Below are 15,833 nucleotides of genomic sequence, written 5' to 3'. Positions count from 1 at the left end.
TTGTTGTTGTCCAAATATTTTTAGCCAATCATAGAAATCCTTTCATTCACTCCAGTCTACGTTTGTTTACAAATGGCTGCTCCAGTCTCAACACGCAAGGATTTGATTTGAAGATTCTGAAAATGACAGACGGATTTGGTGCAATAACTTGGTGGGGCTTTAGCCCTGTTTTAGATTTGCAGGACGGACATGATGGTATTAGTTTTACGACCAACATGTATCTATCTATCCATCCATCCATCCATCCATCCATCCATCCATCCATCCACTCACCCATCCATCCATCCATCCATCCATCCATCCATCCATCGATCCATCTATCCATCTATCCATCTATATCTCTCTCTCTCTCTCTCTCTCTCTCTCTCTCTCTCTCTCTCTCTCTCTCTCTCTCTCTCTCTCTCTCTCTCTCTCTCTCAAGCTTTGATCGCGTTTCCACACGGGCATTTGATTCATAAATTACACAAGTGGGTATTCGAGGGAATAGTCCTTAATTGGAAAACCCCTGATATTTTTCTTTAAGTAGATAAAATTCCTATTTTAAATAGAACTAGTTACCTTTCCCAGTGAAATCGCCAATAAAATTCCAGGTTTTAAAAGACATAGTCCATTGATAAGAGATAAGTGGATGCCCAAATCTTTTTTCAATTCAACACAAAACAAAGTGAGGATGTTACAGATTTCATAGAATTTTAAGGTGACTTTCCAGTTCCAAATGTGAAATTTAACAAAAATGCAAAAAAAATTTCATGGACCGGAAGTAAAATAGCCACTTTTATTTTGATTGACTTTGACAGAAATTATACAGGTATATTAATCATGTACAATGAATCACTTTGTATCTTTAATAAATGATATTAAAGGTAAATAAAACATTAATTAAAGGCAGCATTATCTATACCCATATTTACCGTCTGTAAAAATCATTAATTATGTAAGGTTAATTGCCATCTGTTGAGCAATTTAAATTACTTGGTCGATTTTGTAAAAACAAAAAGTTAATTAATGTTACTGTAAAAATTCAATCCAGAGGTGAACATTATATCAAATTTGTAGAACTGATTTACTGTAGAACTGAGTACAGTTTTTTAAAAAAGACGATGATAAAACTTATTCAAATGCATTAATAAGCTATCTGAAAAAGTGTTTAATAAAAAGGGCCTAATTATTTCATTTTGCAATGACAAGTTCTAAAATGCAAAGTAAGACCCAAAATCAAAGACATCATTCTGAAAGATCTGAAAATAATATACAGTTTGTGACAGAACAGAACATAAAATATATAAATGGAAATAAAAACCAGTATGAAATTGTTCGTTAGGTAAAAATAATTATGATTTAAATAAGGTGAGCTTGCTTGAAATTAATATTGTCATATAGTTTATTACAACTTTAGAACTTTTAACATAATGATATTGTTTTATTTTAGGTCATAGCTCCAATGTTTGGCAAGGAAATCATAAAATGGAAGATGGTTTGTTATTATATAATGATTATTATTATTATTATTAAAAATACACATATGATAGAAAATAGTTTGCCTGTAATACACTGCAATGTTTTAAGGATTCTAAAATTGTTTTTAATTTGTGTCTTTTAAAACTGAAAATCAAAATACACATAAGCAATTCTTTTCTGCACTTAATTTACATGTAATTTTATGTTTAATGTTCTTCTCTCCTATTAGTTCTATTTTTTTCAAGGTCCACTCCATATATTGTTAGTGGGTGCTGGTGATTTAAGACATGTTCTATGGACTATATCCAGAAAGTACAGACACAAGAAGAGAAAAGTATTTGTAAGTCTCAGTCTCAATTATGATCATCTAAGCAGAATTAGGATTTTGTGATTCTATCACATACAGAACTTATACGTCTGTTAGGAAATAAAATAGAAACTCTTGATCATAACATGCTTAAAATATTTGATATTTCCGGGGTCTGTTGATAGATGCTTCAATACAATATATTAAAAAAAGCATATCAACGTTATATATTTATTTTGCAGTTCTACATTGTGGAAAGTAATCTGGAACTGTATGCAAGGGACATGCTGTTTCTGACAATCGCTCTGGAACCTCAAAAAAGAATGGGTCTACAAGGTTAAGTGGACTTTTATGCCTTTAAAGTAAAGTAGTAGTTGCACCATCTGTTCTTAGTTGCTTGGGTTGGAGGATGTGTCTGTTAGTATTTTCTCTGTAAGTTGTTCATGGATGGGAGCATTTTCATATAAATTTTGATTATGATTTCCTTCAATATACAAATCCCATGTTCCTCAGTGAAAGAGCAAAGTCAAATTGCAATGTCATAGGTCATGCATTTTCACATCTGGTTGTAATTTTTATGGCCCCCACCCACTATAGTGGGGGACATATTGTTTTTCCCCTGTCAGTCTGTTGGTCTGTTGGTCTGTTTGCTCCAACTTTAACATTTGCAATAACTTTTTCAATATTCAAGATAGCAACTTGATATTTGGTATGCATGTGTATCTCGTGGAGCTGCACATTTTGAGTGGTGAAAGGTCAAGGTCAAGGTCATCCTTCAAGGTCAGAGGTCAAATATATGTGGCCAAAATCTCTCATTTTATGAATACTTTTGCAATATTGAAGATAGCAACTTGATATTTGGCATGCATGTGTATCTCATGGAGCCGCACATTTTTAGTTGTGAAAGGTCAAGGTCAAGATCATCCTTCAAGGTCAAAGGTAAAAAAAAAATCAAAGCGGCGCATAAGGGGACATAGTGTTTCTGACAAACACATGTCGCACATTTTGAGTGGTGAAAGGTCAAGGTCATCCTTCAAGGTCAAAGGTCAAAACAAAAAAACAAAAAAATCAAAGTGGCGCAGAAGGGGACATAGTGTTTCTGACAAACACATTTCTTGTTAGATTAAAACAACAACACTTTTGTATACTGTTCATTGTTTATTCAGGTGGAGCCTCCAAATCCCTGACAGGCACATATACATAGGATGCTAATTCAGCTTGTTTAACTTTAGCTCTTTCATTTTTCAATAAGTTCAAATTATTAATTGACATTACAAAACTCTGATTGTTTTCAAACTGTTTGATTTTTGTTCTCTTCCGGGGTACATGAAAACATATATGCCTCTCTATTAACTAGTAATAGCAACGTTGTAATAAGCTTGTTCTGCTGAACAGTTTACACTCATATGAATTAGAATGTAAGAGCAATTGTGCTAATCTGGAATGTGCATTGTAATAATTTGAATTTAAAATTAAACTGCTTTTGTGTCCTTTCAGAGAAAACAGAACTATATCTTGAGCTGTATGGAAACATTTTGATCAGGAAGCAGTCAGCAGAATACATCGAACGGATGTCAAATGAATTTATCAAGTAAGTAAACGTGTGAATAGTCTTTGGGACAAGATCTCAATTGTAGGACAAACAACACCTGGACAACCAGAACCCTGCGTTTTTTTGCTTTCCTGGACAAACAGCAACTCCTAAATTTGTAGACAAGAATGATTGGCACCCGATTAAATTGTCCACCTGGACAATCTGCACACAAATTTACAGCTGCAAAAAGCAATCTTTGAAAGGAGGCGATTGATAAAGCCCATCATTATTTTGTTGGGCTTTGTCAGACAGATTACTGTTACAACTCTAAGTTTTCCGATACTTTAGAATAATTATATTTGTTTTGTGCCCAAAAAGTTAGTATGAAAAGTATTCAAGAACAGCAGGTGTCTTCAAATTAAGAGACAAAAGATCAATGTGTCAGGAAGTTAAGAGACACTCGAAAAATATTGCATAGACAATATATGGGTATGCAATATGTATAGGGTACATGGTATCAATGAGGTACAGTATCACCTGCTTGTAAAATGCCATGCAGTATAGTATACATTTATTTGATATATATCTGCATTTTATTAAAAATAATTGTACATGTTTTATTTTTTATACAGAAAGTTACTTGAAGGGTTTTCTTTTACCAACGGGTTCAAAGATGAGCATTTTATTTACCGATTTTCTAGTATGAATTTTTAATTAATGAAAGGGCATTAAAATCTGAAAACTTATTAATTAATAATATACAAAAACCAGTAATTAAACTGTTTACAGATGATAGTAAACCAATTAGCAGATGAGTCCTTTCTTAAATTATTTGATAACAAAACAGTTTGCTGACAGGATTTATTAACTCTTTCAGTGCTGGAACCAAATTTTAAAGGCCTTTGCAAACAGTTTGGATCCAGATGAGACGCCACAGAACGTGGCGTCTCATCAGGATCCAAACTGTTTGCTATTCTGATAGTATTCTTTGAAAAAAAAGAAGAAAATGCAAATTTTAGAAATTCAGCAGACGACATTTTAGCAGACGACAAATTTCCCAGCATGCAAAGGGTTAATCATTTCTTTTATCAAACCAATTAGCAGATAAGACTAATCAGTGCATTAAAATTTGGACGGCTTCATCAATCGCCTCCTTTCAACAGATTTTTTTTCACATTCAAGTCAAATGTCTTTATTGGTGAAAAAACTTTAAATGTGTTATAGCCTTTAGTCAGGTGATGATCGTCCTGGTGGAAAATTTAAATGGGTGCAAATTGTCCTAGTGGACATTTAAGGAGGTGCCCATTGTCCGGGAATGCAAAAAACTCAGGGAGCCGGTTGCCTGGTGCCTTTTGTCCAGATCTCATATTGCCCTGCTTGCTTTGAACAAACTATGTTTGCTTCCACACGAAGCCAAAATTTTAATGTGAATAAGCAAAATCTTGTATGTATTTGAAGGTACTAAGACAAGTTTAAACCTAGACAAAATTGATTTCACAATACTGGTTAATGATTCCATTTAAGTGCCAATTCCATTTATGATAACAATGACTTGTACGCATTGTTGCACATTTTAAAAGTTAAAAATGGTTAAATGAATGTGTTGTGTAATTTTTATTAATGCATGCTGTACAACACATCTTTAATCTTATGTGGATGAACTTGATGTTTGTTTCAGAATGGTTACAGATATTGACTATCTAAAGAAGAAACTTCCCGTAGTTGAATTATCAGAACTAAAGGTAAAATTATACTATGTTTCTGTATTTTGTTTTGAAATATTGCTTTTGAAAAACTGATATAAATTATTTTGCTTATTGTGTGAATTATTTCTTTGTATATTTGATAGACATTGATCTTGTTTTATGTTATATTTATTTAACTATGCTGGCATCTGACACTTAAAATATGTTTGCTTATAACCTGCAAAAGTAGTTTGAAAGTGGGTATGTATTGGAGTCTCTATTGTCAGTTTGTTGGTGTGATGGCATAAAATGTCAAAAGTTTGTGTAGCAAACTTCTTGTACCTTTCTCATGGCAATGACATATATCATCACTATGTAGTTTAAATTTTGCTGAGTACTATTGCAAGCAAATGTTAGGTGAGTATTTAACCCTTTGCATGCTGGGAAATTTGTCGTCTGCTAAAATGTTGTCTGCTGAATTTCTAAAATGAGCATTTTCTTCGATTTTTTTCAAAGAATATTATCAGAATAGCAAACAGTTTGGATCCTGATGAGACGCCACGTTCTGTGGCGTCTCATATGGATCCAAACTGTTTGCAAAGGCCTTCAAAATTTGGTTCCCGCACTGAAAAGGTTAAAGAAGCTCTGTTATGTTAGTCTATATAAGTAGTAGTAAACAGAAAACATTAGTTATGAATATCTACGCAAATATAAACACATAAATTGTTGGATTTTCCTTCCAGTTTAAAGAGAGAGATTTTTTAGATGCCATTTTCAAGTTTTGGAGGAATCCTGCCATAGATGGTGTTTTTGAAGTTTCCAAATACTGGTAAAAAAATGTTAAATTTTCAAATCTAGTTTATACAAAATAGATATTCAGTGAAACCAGTTATTAACATTGGAACACATTGTGTTCTCAAATCAAAATGATATTAGCTATGATAATAATTATGCAGAATGCATGTCTGCAATTTTGATGACACGAGTCTGAATAATCTGCATTCCTCATTGACAAAGATGATTTTTTATGAGTAAAAAAAGGTTTACTTTGATTTTAATTAAATATAATTCCATAAACGTATGCATGCATTTATTATCTGTAATGCAGGGATCTAAGAGTTCGAAAGCTGTTGGGCACCAGATATGACTCAAGAATGAATGTGTATGATTGGGACTATCAGATGAGACTGGCGCAGAGAGAGGTAAGGGCAGTTTATTGTCCATGAACTTCAATAAAAGGTACAGTGACTGCCCTATGTCTTTGAGACGTTAACAAGATATTGTGAAATCACTTAAATCTCAGGATAAAAAGTTATCACAATTAAAAAGATAGAAATAATGCATGGTATTATTTTTGTGAAATAAAATAACCCCAAAACAACCTAATATGCCTTTATTTATTGATGAAAACCAAATCTGGCAAAATGCAAGTGGTACGTGGAATCATGATACTTTTTTATTGTATTTATAAACACTTGTGAGTTATTGATTGGGCTCTTAATTGGCAAGGGTCCTCTATGTGTCATCGGGAATAGATCACAGATAATCTTTATCACAGCCTGTCAAACTTGTACCTTTTTTGTGTATTGTGGACTGTCTGAAAATTACGCTCCACATCAGGTGCACTAATCAATATTGCAACCTGTGAAACAAAAAGTAAAGAAAATCTATTAAAATAATTTATACAGCACAAAGATTTTATATTGACATTTAAAAATCCATTTGCTTTTTTTATTTAATAAAACCTGGCATTCAACAGTTCATGGTTATTTACACGCTTTCTAGCAGAACAGAAGATTACCATTACAAACACATGCAATGAAATGAGGAAAAAAAATTGTGTTAAGTCATTTTTGTAAAATATATACTTGGATATGCATCCTCCCTTCAAATGTGTAAATATAAACATTATATATTGAAAATCAAATAATGTTTTTATGTTAAAAGATTAAATAAAATATTGAAATGCATGGTAGTTTTATTACAATCAATATTGAATTTATTTTTGTATTTGTCTTTTGTTCTGTAAGTGCTTTAAGCCTGCAAATGTTGGCTGTGTATATTTCGCCTTTTTTCCTTTACCAAGTTCTATAATGGGATAATATGTACAAAAGCAGTATTATGTGAAGTTGAAATAAGACATAAATTTGGGAATAAATTGTATTTTTTTCAAAAGTGCATAATATGCAGTTTTATATGTTGTATTTATTTAGTTTGACAAATTATAATTAAAACAGATACTTGCATATATAATAGCATCATTTAAATTAATTTTACTGCAAAAATGGATTGTTTATTGATTTTTTTTAAATCCCCATAAAATAAAACTGTGCCCATGCGCCACAGTTTAAAAATACAGTAAAAATGATGAAAATACAATCATTGTTAATGAAAAGTCATGGAAAATTGCTTATTAAGCTTATAGTATAGCTAAAATATTACAAAAATAAATTCAGATCATGAAATGAATAGTTTTATTTGAGAAGATCACCAAAATGATGTCCATTCCCAGTTTGATGTCTTATTCCAAATTCACATTATACAGTGTTTACATTACAATGTTGGATTAAACAGGGCTGCCATGTATGTTACAATTCTTTATTTAGTTTATACTATTATGATATTTATAATGAAAAAAAAAGTTGTATTCACATATAAAAATCTTATCATGATAAAGTTAGTTGTTCAAGCCAAATCTTATGATGCAGAGATCAAATTGTATGTGTCATGATTCTTTTAGGCAGATATAATTAATATCCATGAGTACAAGTCTTGGCGGGAAACTGGGGTTGCATTTGAGGTGCGTGAGGCAGACTACGAGATTCCAAACAAAACCATGGCATCCGGCCTCATCCTTACACATGTGAGTTCATTCTAGTGTAGCACTGTGTTGTACTTCTACATATACAAATGTGCAATAAGAGAAGTTTGCTTAGATGAGGACTTTTTTATTGATCTGTGAAATTTACCTGGATGATGGTGAATTCATATGTTATAGGAATTCAACATTCAAGCTCATTGTATTTGCATGGTCATAAAGATTTAAAATTGTAATCCGACATTAAATAGACTTCAAACTATATAGATACCTTTTTATTGATTTTTATTTTTATGCCCCCGAAGGAGGGCATATAGTGATCGGACTGTCCGTCCGTCTGTAGGTCACACTTTGAATTTAGGTTTAGAAAAATGCTCATAACTTCTATGTCCCTTGAGATATAACCTTCATATTTGGTATGCATGTGTATATGGACAAGGCCTTTCCATACGCACACAAATTTTGACCCCTGTGACCTTGACGTTGAACTTGGGGTCTGCGTTTAGGTTTCAAAATCTGAGTTTAGGTTTCGAAAAATGCTCATGACTTCTAGGTCCCTTGAGATGTAACCTTCATATTTGGTATGCATGTGTATATGGACAAGACTTTTCCATACGCACACAAATTTTGACCCTGTGACCTTGACCTTATAATAAGGGTCTACGCTTAGGTTTCAAAATTTTCGTTTAGGTTTCGAAAAATGCTTATAACTTCTATGTCCCTTGAGATATAACCTTCATATTTGGTATGCATGTGTATATGGACAAGACTTTTTCATATGCACACAAATTTTGACCCCTGTGGCCTTGACCTTTAACTTAGGGTCCGGTTTTAGATTTCGAAATCTGCGTTTAGGTTTCGAAAAATGCTCATTACTTCTATGTCCCTTGAGATATAACCTTCATATTTGGTATGCATGTGTATATGGACAAGGCCTTTTCATACACACAGAAATTTTGATCCCTGTGACCTTGACCTTATACTTAGGGTCTGCGTTTAGGTTTCAAAATCTGAGTTTAGGTTTCGAAAAATGCTCATAACTTCTATGTCCCTTGAGATATAACCTTCATATTTGGTATGCATGTGTATATGGACCAGACTTTTCCATACGCACACAAATTTTGACCCCTGTGACCTTGACCTTGAACTTAGGGTTTGCGTTTAGGTTTCAAAATCTGCGTTTAGGTTTAGAAAAATGCTCGTAACTTCTATCAAAGCGTTTATAGGGGGCATATGTCATCTTATGGTGACAGCATTTGTTTTAGCATATTATGATCTTTAGAAGAATTGCATTTGTTTGTGGTTTTGGCTTTTTTAAAATGAAAAACAATTATTCAAATTTACAAAAAGCTGTTTAAAGTTAAACACATACTTGTTCAGCTTAAGATTTATTGTAGCACAATTAAACTGAAAGCCCTTACCAACATTATAAGATAAGTAGTAAGAGTAGCACAGTTTAAGATGCTAAGATTAGCATAGACACATCTTATGGGCAATTAAGTAAATAAGCAAGGATACTGTATCACCAAATTAGTGAATATTAAACCCACCACAATTCAAAAAGTCTTACAGTATTATGAATGTCTGTTGCCCAGGAGGGTGAGAAGCATGCCAGGCGGGGCTACTGGGGAGACATTCTGGTCAGTCCGTACGTGGCCCTAGGCATCCAGTGTGAGGACAAGGACTTTTTCAAGAAGGCAAACAAAATGTTCATGAAGGTACACTTATGTGAATGTCCAGGGTTTTTGGTAATTCTATCATTAATTGTACAGCTTGAGTAATCTAGTACATGTATGGAATTTGATTAGTGCAAAGTAACATAACAGTTTTAATCTGTGTCTTGTTGTATTGATTAAACAATGTCTCAAATCATCAACTGATTTCTCATTATAAAAAAATTCTCTGAATACCTTTTTTCGTTGCACAATTAAGGAAGGTGTGTACATGTTTTTTGAAAGTTTAAAATAGCCAGTGGTTCATGAATCCTTGAGGGTAAGAGAGTTTCTCATAAATCAAATAAGCTGTATCTTAGGAAAATGGGAGTTTGTCCATATGAAGCCAGCGTATCTACACACCAGCCTGACCATTTGCTACACTATCTGCTTTAATGTCACCCACGGTTTCATGGACTCGTAAGTTAAATTATGACTCCCTTCAGAGATGGAGGCGCATATTTGGAGCTACACTGTGTTTGTATGTCATAAGGTCCATTTTGCATGATCTGGATAAAATTAGCATTTTGCAAGCTTCATTATTTTTTTTCCAGAAATTGTATGCTGAAGTTATACAGACAGTTCATTTCAGCCAGGTGTCTAGAACTAACAATAACATACCAGTACACATTCAGAGAGTTTCCTTAGTCATATCATTAGATTTACTTGCTTCAGACTGCCAGTAACATAGCTGAGTACAACATCACAGCCATGCTTCATGAGATTGCTCACCAGAGGGTCTACTACCTGCCCAAAGAGAAAGAAGTCAAAGGCCCAGTGGAAGACCAGGGTCCCCAGATTACAGGTGACAATGCTATCATGTTGAGAAATGAGTTGGGAAATGTTTTCTGATCAAAAAAGCTTATCAAATACGCTTGATCTTTGATTTACTTGCATAATTGAGGCTCGCCATTTTTAAATAATTAATATTTTATACTGTTTTGTTTGAATGAGTAGTGCTGAGAAGGTAATTATACTCCATAATTACACAATATTGATAAAATGCACCTAAACGCTGCAGCTCAAAATTAAAAAAATAAATATTAATTGATTTCACTTTTGAATTCAAATTCTGGTTATTAGCTATTCATTAGCTTTAAATGGCTTGATTTCATTAATACAGAAATAACTGAAGAGTCTGTGGCAAAGTCAACACAGGATGTGAAGGAAGAAGAGCCAAAAATGAGTATGGACATTCAGTTATTTACATTTCATTATAAAGACACAGGGCAATGAATATCTCAGAAAGTTTTCAAATTAATGATTTTTTACCTCTTTTTTCTGCATAAATGTTTGTCTAAAATTCACAATTCATGGACGCCCATTTCTGCTTTTATGGAAATGTTTGTTTAAAAGAAGTCTCTTGTAAAGAAATATCCAGTCTAGGCGGAAACTGACTGCACAGTCTGGTCATCAATGATACTGTACAGATATGCATTAAGAAATAGTTTTTCCAAAGACAATATATGTTATTAATAATTTGCAAATAAAACACATGCTTCCTTTGCAATGATTTTTCTAGTCCCGTCAGTGTTTGCCTTGAAACTTAAGTGCAATGGACTGAATCTGATTGTCATACATATCCATATATTATATATTTATTGCCAAGTTATTTGTGAGCATTCCCTGTTCAGATGTTGAGCAGCTGTCAAAGCAGGTAGAGAAGGATGTTTGTGATGAGCTGGAGAAAACAGATCTCAGTGAAAGGCGTCCCCTGGAGGAGGAGTACGGTAGGGATAGCACACTTGTAGGCATCCATGGGTAGGGACGGCACACTTGTAGGCATCCATGGGTAGGGACGGCACACTTGTAGGCATCCATGGGTAGGGACGGCACACTTGTAGACATCCATGGGTAGGGATGGCACACTTGTAGGCATCCATGGGTAGGGACGGCACACTTGTAGGCATCCATGGTTAGGGATGGCACACATACTTGATATCTTTTGGAATAAACTCAGCATCTTTGATTATTGACCCTTTTAATGTCAGCAATTTTATTTTCTCACTTTTTAACCTGTATATAAATATGAATATTTGTAGCAGATATCAACATTTTAACTTGTACTTGTTTCAGAACCAAAACTTGCGTTGATGTCTTATATGATCAAATCTGCACATAATAGTGGAGATTTTCCCAAAGTGTACATGTTTTTGTGCATAAAAGGGTTTACTGCAAGGGATAATTATTTGTAATTGTAAATAACTTTTTTTCTGGTATTAATTTATCTGGACATTTTTTATTCATTTACATTATATCTGTTTTTATTTGTTTCATTCTGATATAATTTACTCACTTTAAATTAATTATGCATATGCATGTTTTAACATTAGAAGAGGAATACAATTAAGTGCCGATTTTTTTTAAAGAAGCTTTCTATTAAACAGGTATAATTGCTTGATCTTCCAGTAGTTCTTCCTACATGTTCAATGATGTATACATTTCCAGAACCAATCCATGTGGAGAATGTGTCCATCACCTTTCTGCCTCTTGGAACCCTGCTAGACATGGGCAAAAAGAGTAAATACAGGAATCTCTTTGATGTGGTCTACTTTTCAAATAGGTGAGATCTTTTTTCTCTGAAATTCAGTTGAAATAACATTAAGTGTGTATGTATTGATAAATGCATTGTTTACAACTTGAATGTTATCATTATTATTATCCCTCAAACATGTATATTTTATAAGTTTTTTTTCTGTAAAAATATGGAAATGGAATATTATTTTACTGCTGTTATTTTTGCAGTATGGTGCACTTACTAAAGCCAGAGTTAAACCCAACATTTGCTGACAAAGCAAATGTCATAGTAGAATCAGCAAGGTATCTATTACACCTTTTTATTTTTATTTTCTGATGAAAAGACACATTAACTATTATTTTAACTATCGTATATACATGGCTTCAGTCCACCTGCATCATGTTTCTTTACTATTGAATATACATGGCTTCAGTCCAACTGCATCATGTTTCTTTACTATTGAATATACATGGGCTCAGTCCACCTGCATCATGTTTCTTAACCCTTATATATACATGGCCTCAGTTTACATGCACTATGCCATTAAAGTAATGATCACGCTAAAAAATATAGATTATTTTGTAAAATAAAGCTAACCCATACAAAAATCATTGTTCCTTTTAGCAAAATGCAAAATTTCAAGGTTAGATGTTGTCTGGTTACATTGATTTATCGAGATACAAAATGCTTGTTTTTATTTTTTTGTGTCACAAATAATTCAATTTTTTATTTCCTGCAAAATATCCGAACATTTACGGCCAAACGAGAGATCGGATTCGGTCAGCGTCGGAAGCATGACGGCATCAGATTGCTCGGATAGCTTGTATAAATAATGCAAATGACCGCAACCCAAATGAATCTGATCCTGACTTGATACCATCTACAAAACGAAAGTAGATGACACCGTGGAACGATATTAAGATGCTTAAAAGTTGCCGAATGTTTGTATACTTGTTTTTAGGGTCTTCCTATTGTAAATAACCATCGTATGGTACTTTTTATGTTGAAATTTTTTACATAGCATAATATAGTACGTATGTAGTATTGGTGAGCGTGCTAGTGGCTTTAATGATATAGTAGGTACATGGTCCACATGCACTAAGCTAATATTGAGTACATGTATTGCAGATACATGGCTTCAGTTCTCCTGCACTATGCTACTTGACTATTGGAGGTACATGACCTCTTGCACTATGCTACTTGGCTATTGCAGGTACATGACCTCCTGCACTATGCTACTTGACTATTGCAGGTACATGACCTCCTGCACTATGCTACTTGACTATTGCAGGTACATGACCTCCTGCACTATGCTACTTGACTATTGCAGGTACATGACCTCCTGCACTATGCTACTTGGCTATTGCAGGTACATGACCTCCTGCACTATGCTACTTGACTATTGCAGGTACATGACCTCCTGCACTATGCTACTTGACTATTGCAGGTACATGACCTCCTGCACTATGCTACTTGATTATTGCAATTACATGACCTCCTGCACTATGCTACTTGACTATTGCAGGTACATGTTGGAGTTGAAACTGGAGCAGGTTAAGATGTTTACAGAGAAGGTCATCAGCATAGGCAAGGATGCTGGCTGCAAGGTAACTAAGGCTGAATTGGTCATTGTCGGCTTGGGTACTACTTACATGTTCCCAGGTACTTTTAAATATAATTACACATACCCAGTCGATATAAGACTGCACCCAAGTTGTATTCCTGCCCAAAATCCGATGTCGTAAAAAACGCTACCGATTACTTTAAAACAATATTATTTATCTTATACAGACTTCTTTTTCTAAAAAAACTGCATCAACATGCTTTTTGAGTATGAGTTTCGATAATAGAGAGGCCACTTAACAGAAGATTGACATAAATGTGAACATAATTAATTAAAAAAAAATAGCCGACAATGACCGATTTAGCGTGAAAAATTCCTAAGTACGTTTTAGTATATTTACTGTACCAGGGGTACATGTAAGTAGTACCCGAGCCGACAATGAGCGTAACTAAGAAGTGGCTATATACTCTCGCTAGCTGCCTCGTGTTTTGTGATTTGTATGCATGGCTGTTAAATCATCTTTAGGTCTTAAAGTCATATTGAACAACTGTCAGTTGGGCCAATCCTTCAAAATTATTGCAACCAAAACTAAAACAGTACAAGCATGGTGGTATTACAACCAACCATGAGATCTGGATCCAGCTAGCTATAAACATATTTGCCAATTCTATAAATACCTTAGTTAAGGTTAATGGCTTATTTAAAGGAATGTCTAGCCCTTTCATGGGGTATATCACTCAAAAGTGTTTTGATCCACTAAGATATGTTCCGTATTTATATATTACGCCTCAGAGATATTGGTCCTTCTATATCTATATGATCGGTTTCAGTCTTTAAAATGCAATAGAAAAACCTAAGAGTATATGGACTGGTCACTATTTTTTTATATGGACCATTCTGGGTTACACACCGCTAAATGTGCACTGTGTTGAAGCGTTTTATTGAAATGCATTGACACTATTTCAGCTTTAACAAGAGTAAAGAAAAACAACTTTATTTGGAATAAACAACACGCTTACCTCAATGCCAACGTTAATCCAATGTTTATAACAATAAAGTCGAAATGATATTCACTTCCATTTTCTTTTCAACAACACTACATTATAATGTTAAGTTTAAGTCTTGCTTGTTAATTGCAGAGTCCAGACAAATGTGACCCAGAGACAGCAAACTTTATCAATATGAGATTTGAAAGGAAGAAAGACGATTAATTATTAAACAATGAGAAACAGTTGCTGTTGTGTTCATGAATTTGTTAGTGTTGAAAACAGTAGACTCTTGGACATGGCGATTAACACTGGTAATAACGTGGAACTGTTGAAAGGATTATGTCAACAATTACTAGTTTTATAAAAAAACAAAAACATTCCTGTCAGTTGATACAAAATGAATATTTTGAAAGCTTTGTTTTTGATAATAGTATGTTATTGCATGTTCAAAAAACATTCCAATTGAATGCATTTTGTTTTTAGCTCCACCGGCCAAAGGCCAGCCGGGCTTATGTCATGGTCCTGTGTCCGTCGTGCGTGCGTCCGTGCGTTAACTTTTCCTTTTAACACCTTCTTCTAAACTACTGGTCCAATTCTGATGAAATTTCTCAGGAATGTTCCTGGGATGAACCTCTTTCAAAAAATTTTAAATTATGCCCCTGGGGTCAAATTTGACCCTGCCCCGGCGGTCACAAAATTGAAAATTAGCTTATATAAGGCCTATTTTGTGCAAACTTTCAAAATCTTTTCGTCCATAACCATAGGGCCTAGGGCTATCAAATTTGGTATGTAGAGACATCTAATAGTCCTCTACCAAATTTGTTCAAATTATGCCCCTGAGGTCAAATTTGACCCTGCCCCGGGGGTCACAAAATTGAACATATGCTTATACAGGGTCTATTTTGTGAAAATTTACAAATCTCTCGTCCATAACCATTGGGCCTAGGGCTACCAAATTTGGTATGTAGTGACATCTATTAGTCCTCTCCCAAATTTGTTCAAATTATGATCCTGGGGTCAAGTTTCACCCAGCCCTGAGGGTCACAAAATTGAACATATGCTTATATAAGGTCTTTTTTGTGAAAACTTTATAAATCTTCTGTCCATAACCGTATGGCATAGGGCTACCAAATTTGGTATGTAGAGAACTCTAATAGTCCTCTACCAAATTTGTTCAAATTATACCCCTGGGGCCAAATTTGACACTGCCCCGGGAGTCACAAAATTGAACATATGCTTATACAGGGT

General features: G+C 34.1%; 1 protein-coding gene across 3 annotated transcripts; it reads left to right on the top strand.

The window, feature by feature from the left end:
• Nucleotides 1–45: 45 nt before the first annotated feature.
• Nucleotides 46–15,001, top strand: LOC127852884 (dynein axonemal assembly factor 3-like). Of its 3 annotated transcripts, none has more exons than XM_052386915.1 (17): nt 46–195; nt 1,430–1,474; nt 1,704–1,798; nt 2,008–2,101; nt 3,263–3,356; nt 4,978–5,041; nt 5,728–5,813; nt 6,093–6,186; nt 7,725–7,847; nt 9,398–9,520; nt 10,190–10,319; nt 10,638–10,700; nt 11,149–11,244; nt 11,963–12,077; nt 12,260–12,334; nt 13,558–13,639; nt 14,736–15,001. In XM_052386915.1, the coding sequence occupies exons 1-17, from the start codon at nt 123–125 to the stop codon at nt 14,805–14,807; spliced, it is 1,524 nt and encodes a 507-aa protein (XP_052242875.1). In that variant the 5' UTR covers nt 46–122; the 3' UTR covers nt 14,808–15,001. The 3 variants fall into 3 exon arrangements, with proteins under 3 accessions (XP_052242875.1, XP_052242876.1, XP_052242877.1); XM_052386917.1 differs by having other exon boundaries at nt 60–151; XM_052386916.1 differs by lacking the exon at nt 12,260–12,334.
• Nucleotides 15,002–15,833: the final 832 nt, after the last annotated feature.

The sequence above is a fragment of the Dreissena polymorpha genome, chromosome 12 (assembly GCF_020536995.1).
Source record: "Dreissena polymorpha isolate Duluth1 chromosome 12, UMN_Dpol_1.0, whole genome shotgun sequence".
In the NCBI taxonomy this organism is placed as follows: Eukaryota; Metazoa; Mollusca; class Bivalvia; order Myida; family Dreissenidae; genus Dreissena; species Dreissena polymorpha.
Note: the sequence above shows the minus strand (reverse complement) of the source record. Positions and strands in the feature narration are given on the sequence as shown.

Excerpts from the sequence above, each read along its gene's own strand:
- LOC127852884 (XM_052386915.1), top strand. The coding sequence starts at position 123 with ATGACAGACGGATTTGGTGCAATAACTTGGTGGGGCTTTAGCCCTGTT. Across the intron at positions 196-1,429 it reads TTTGCAGGACGGACATGATG|GTCATAGCTCCAATGTTTGG; the intron begins GTATTAGTTTTA and ends GTTTTATTTTAG. Across the intron at positions 5,042-5,727 it reads TTGAATTATCAGAACTAAAG|TTTAAAGAGAGAGATTTTTT; the intron begins GTAAAATTATAC and ends TTTTCCTTCCAG.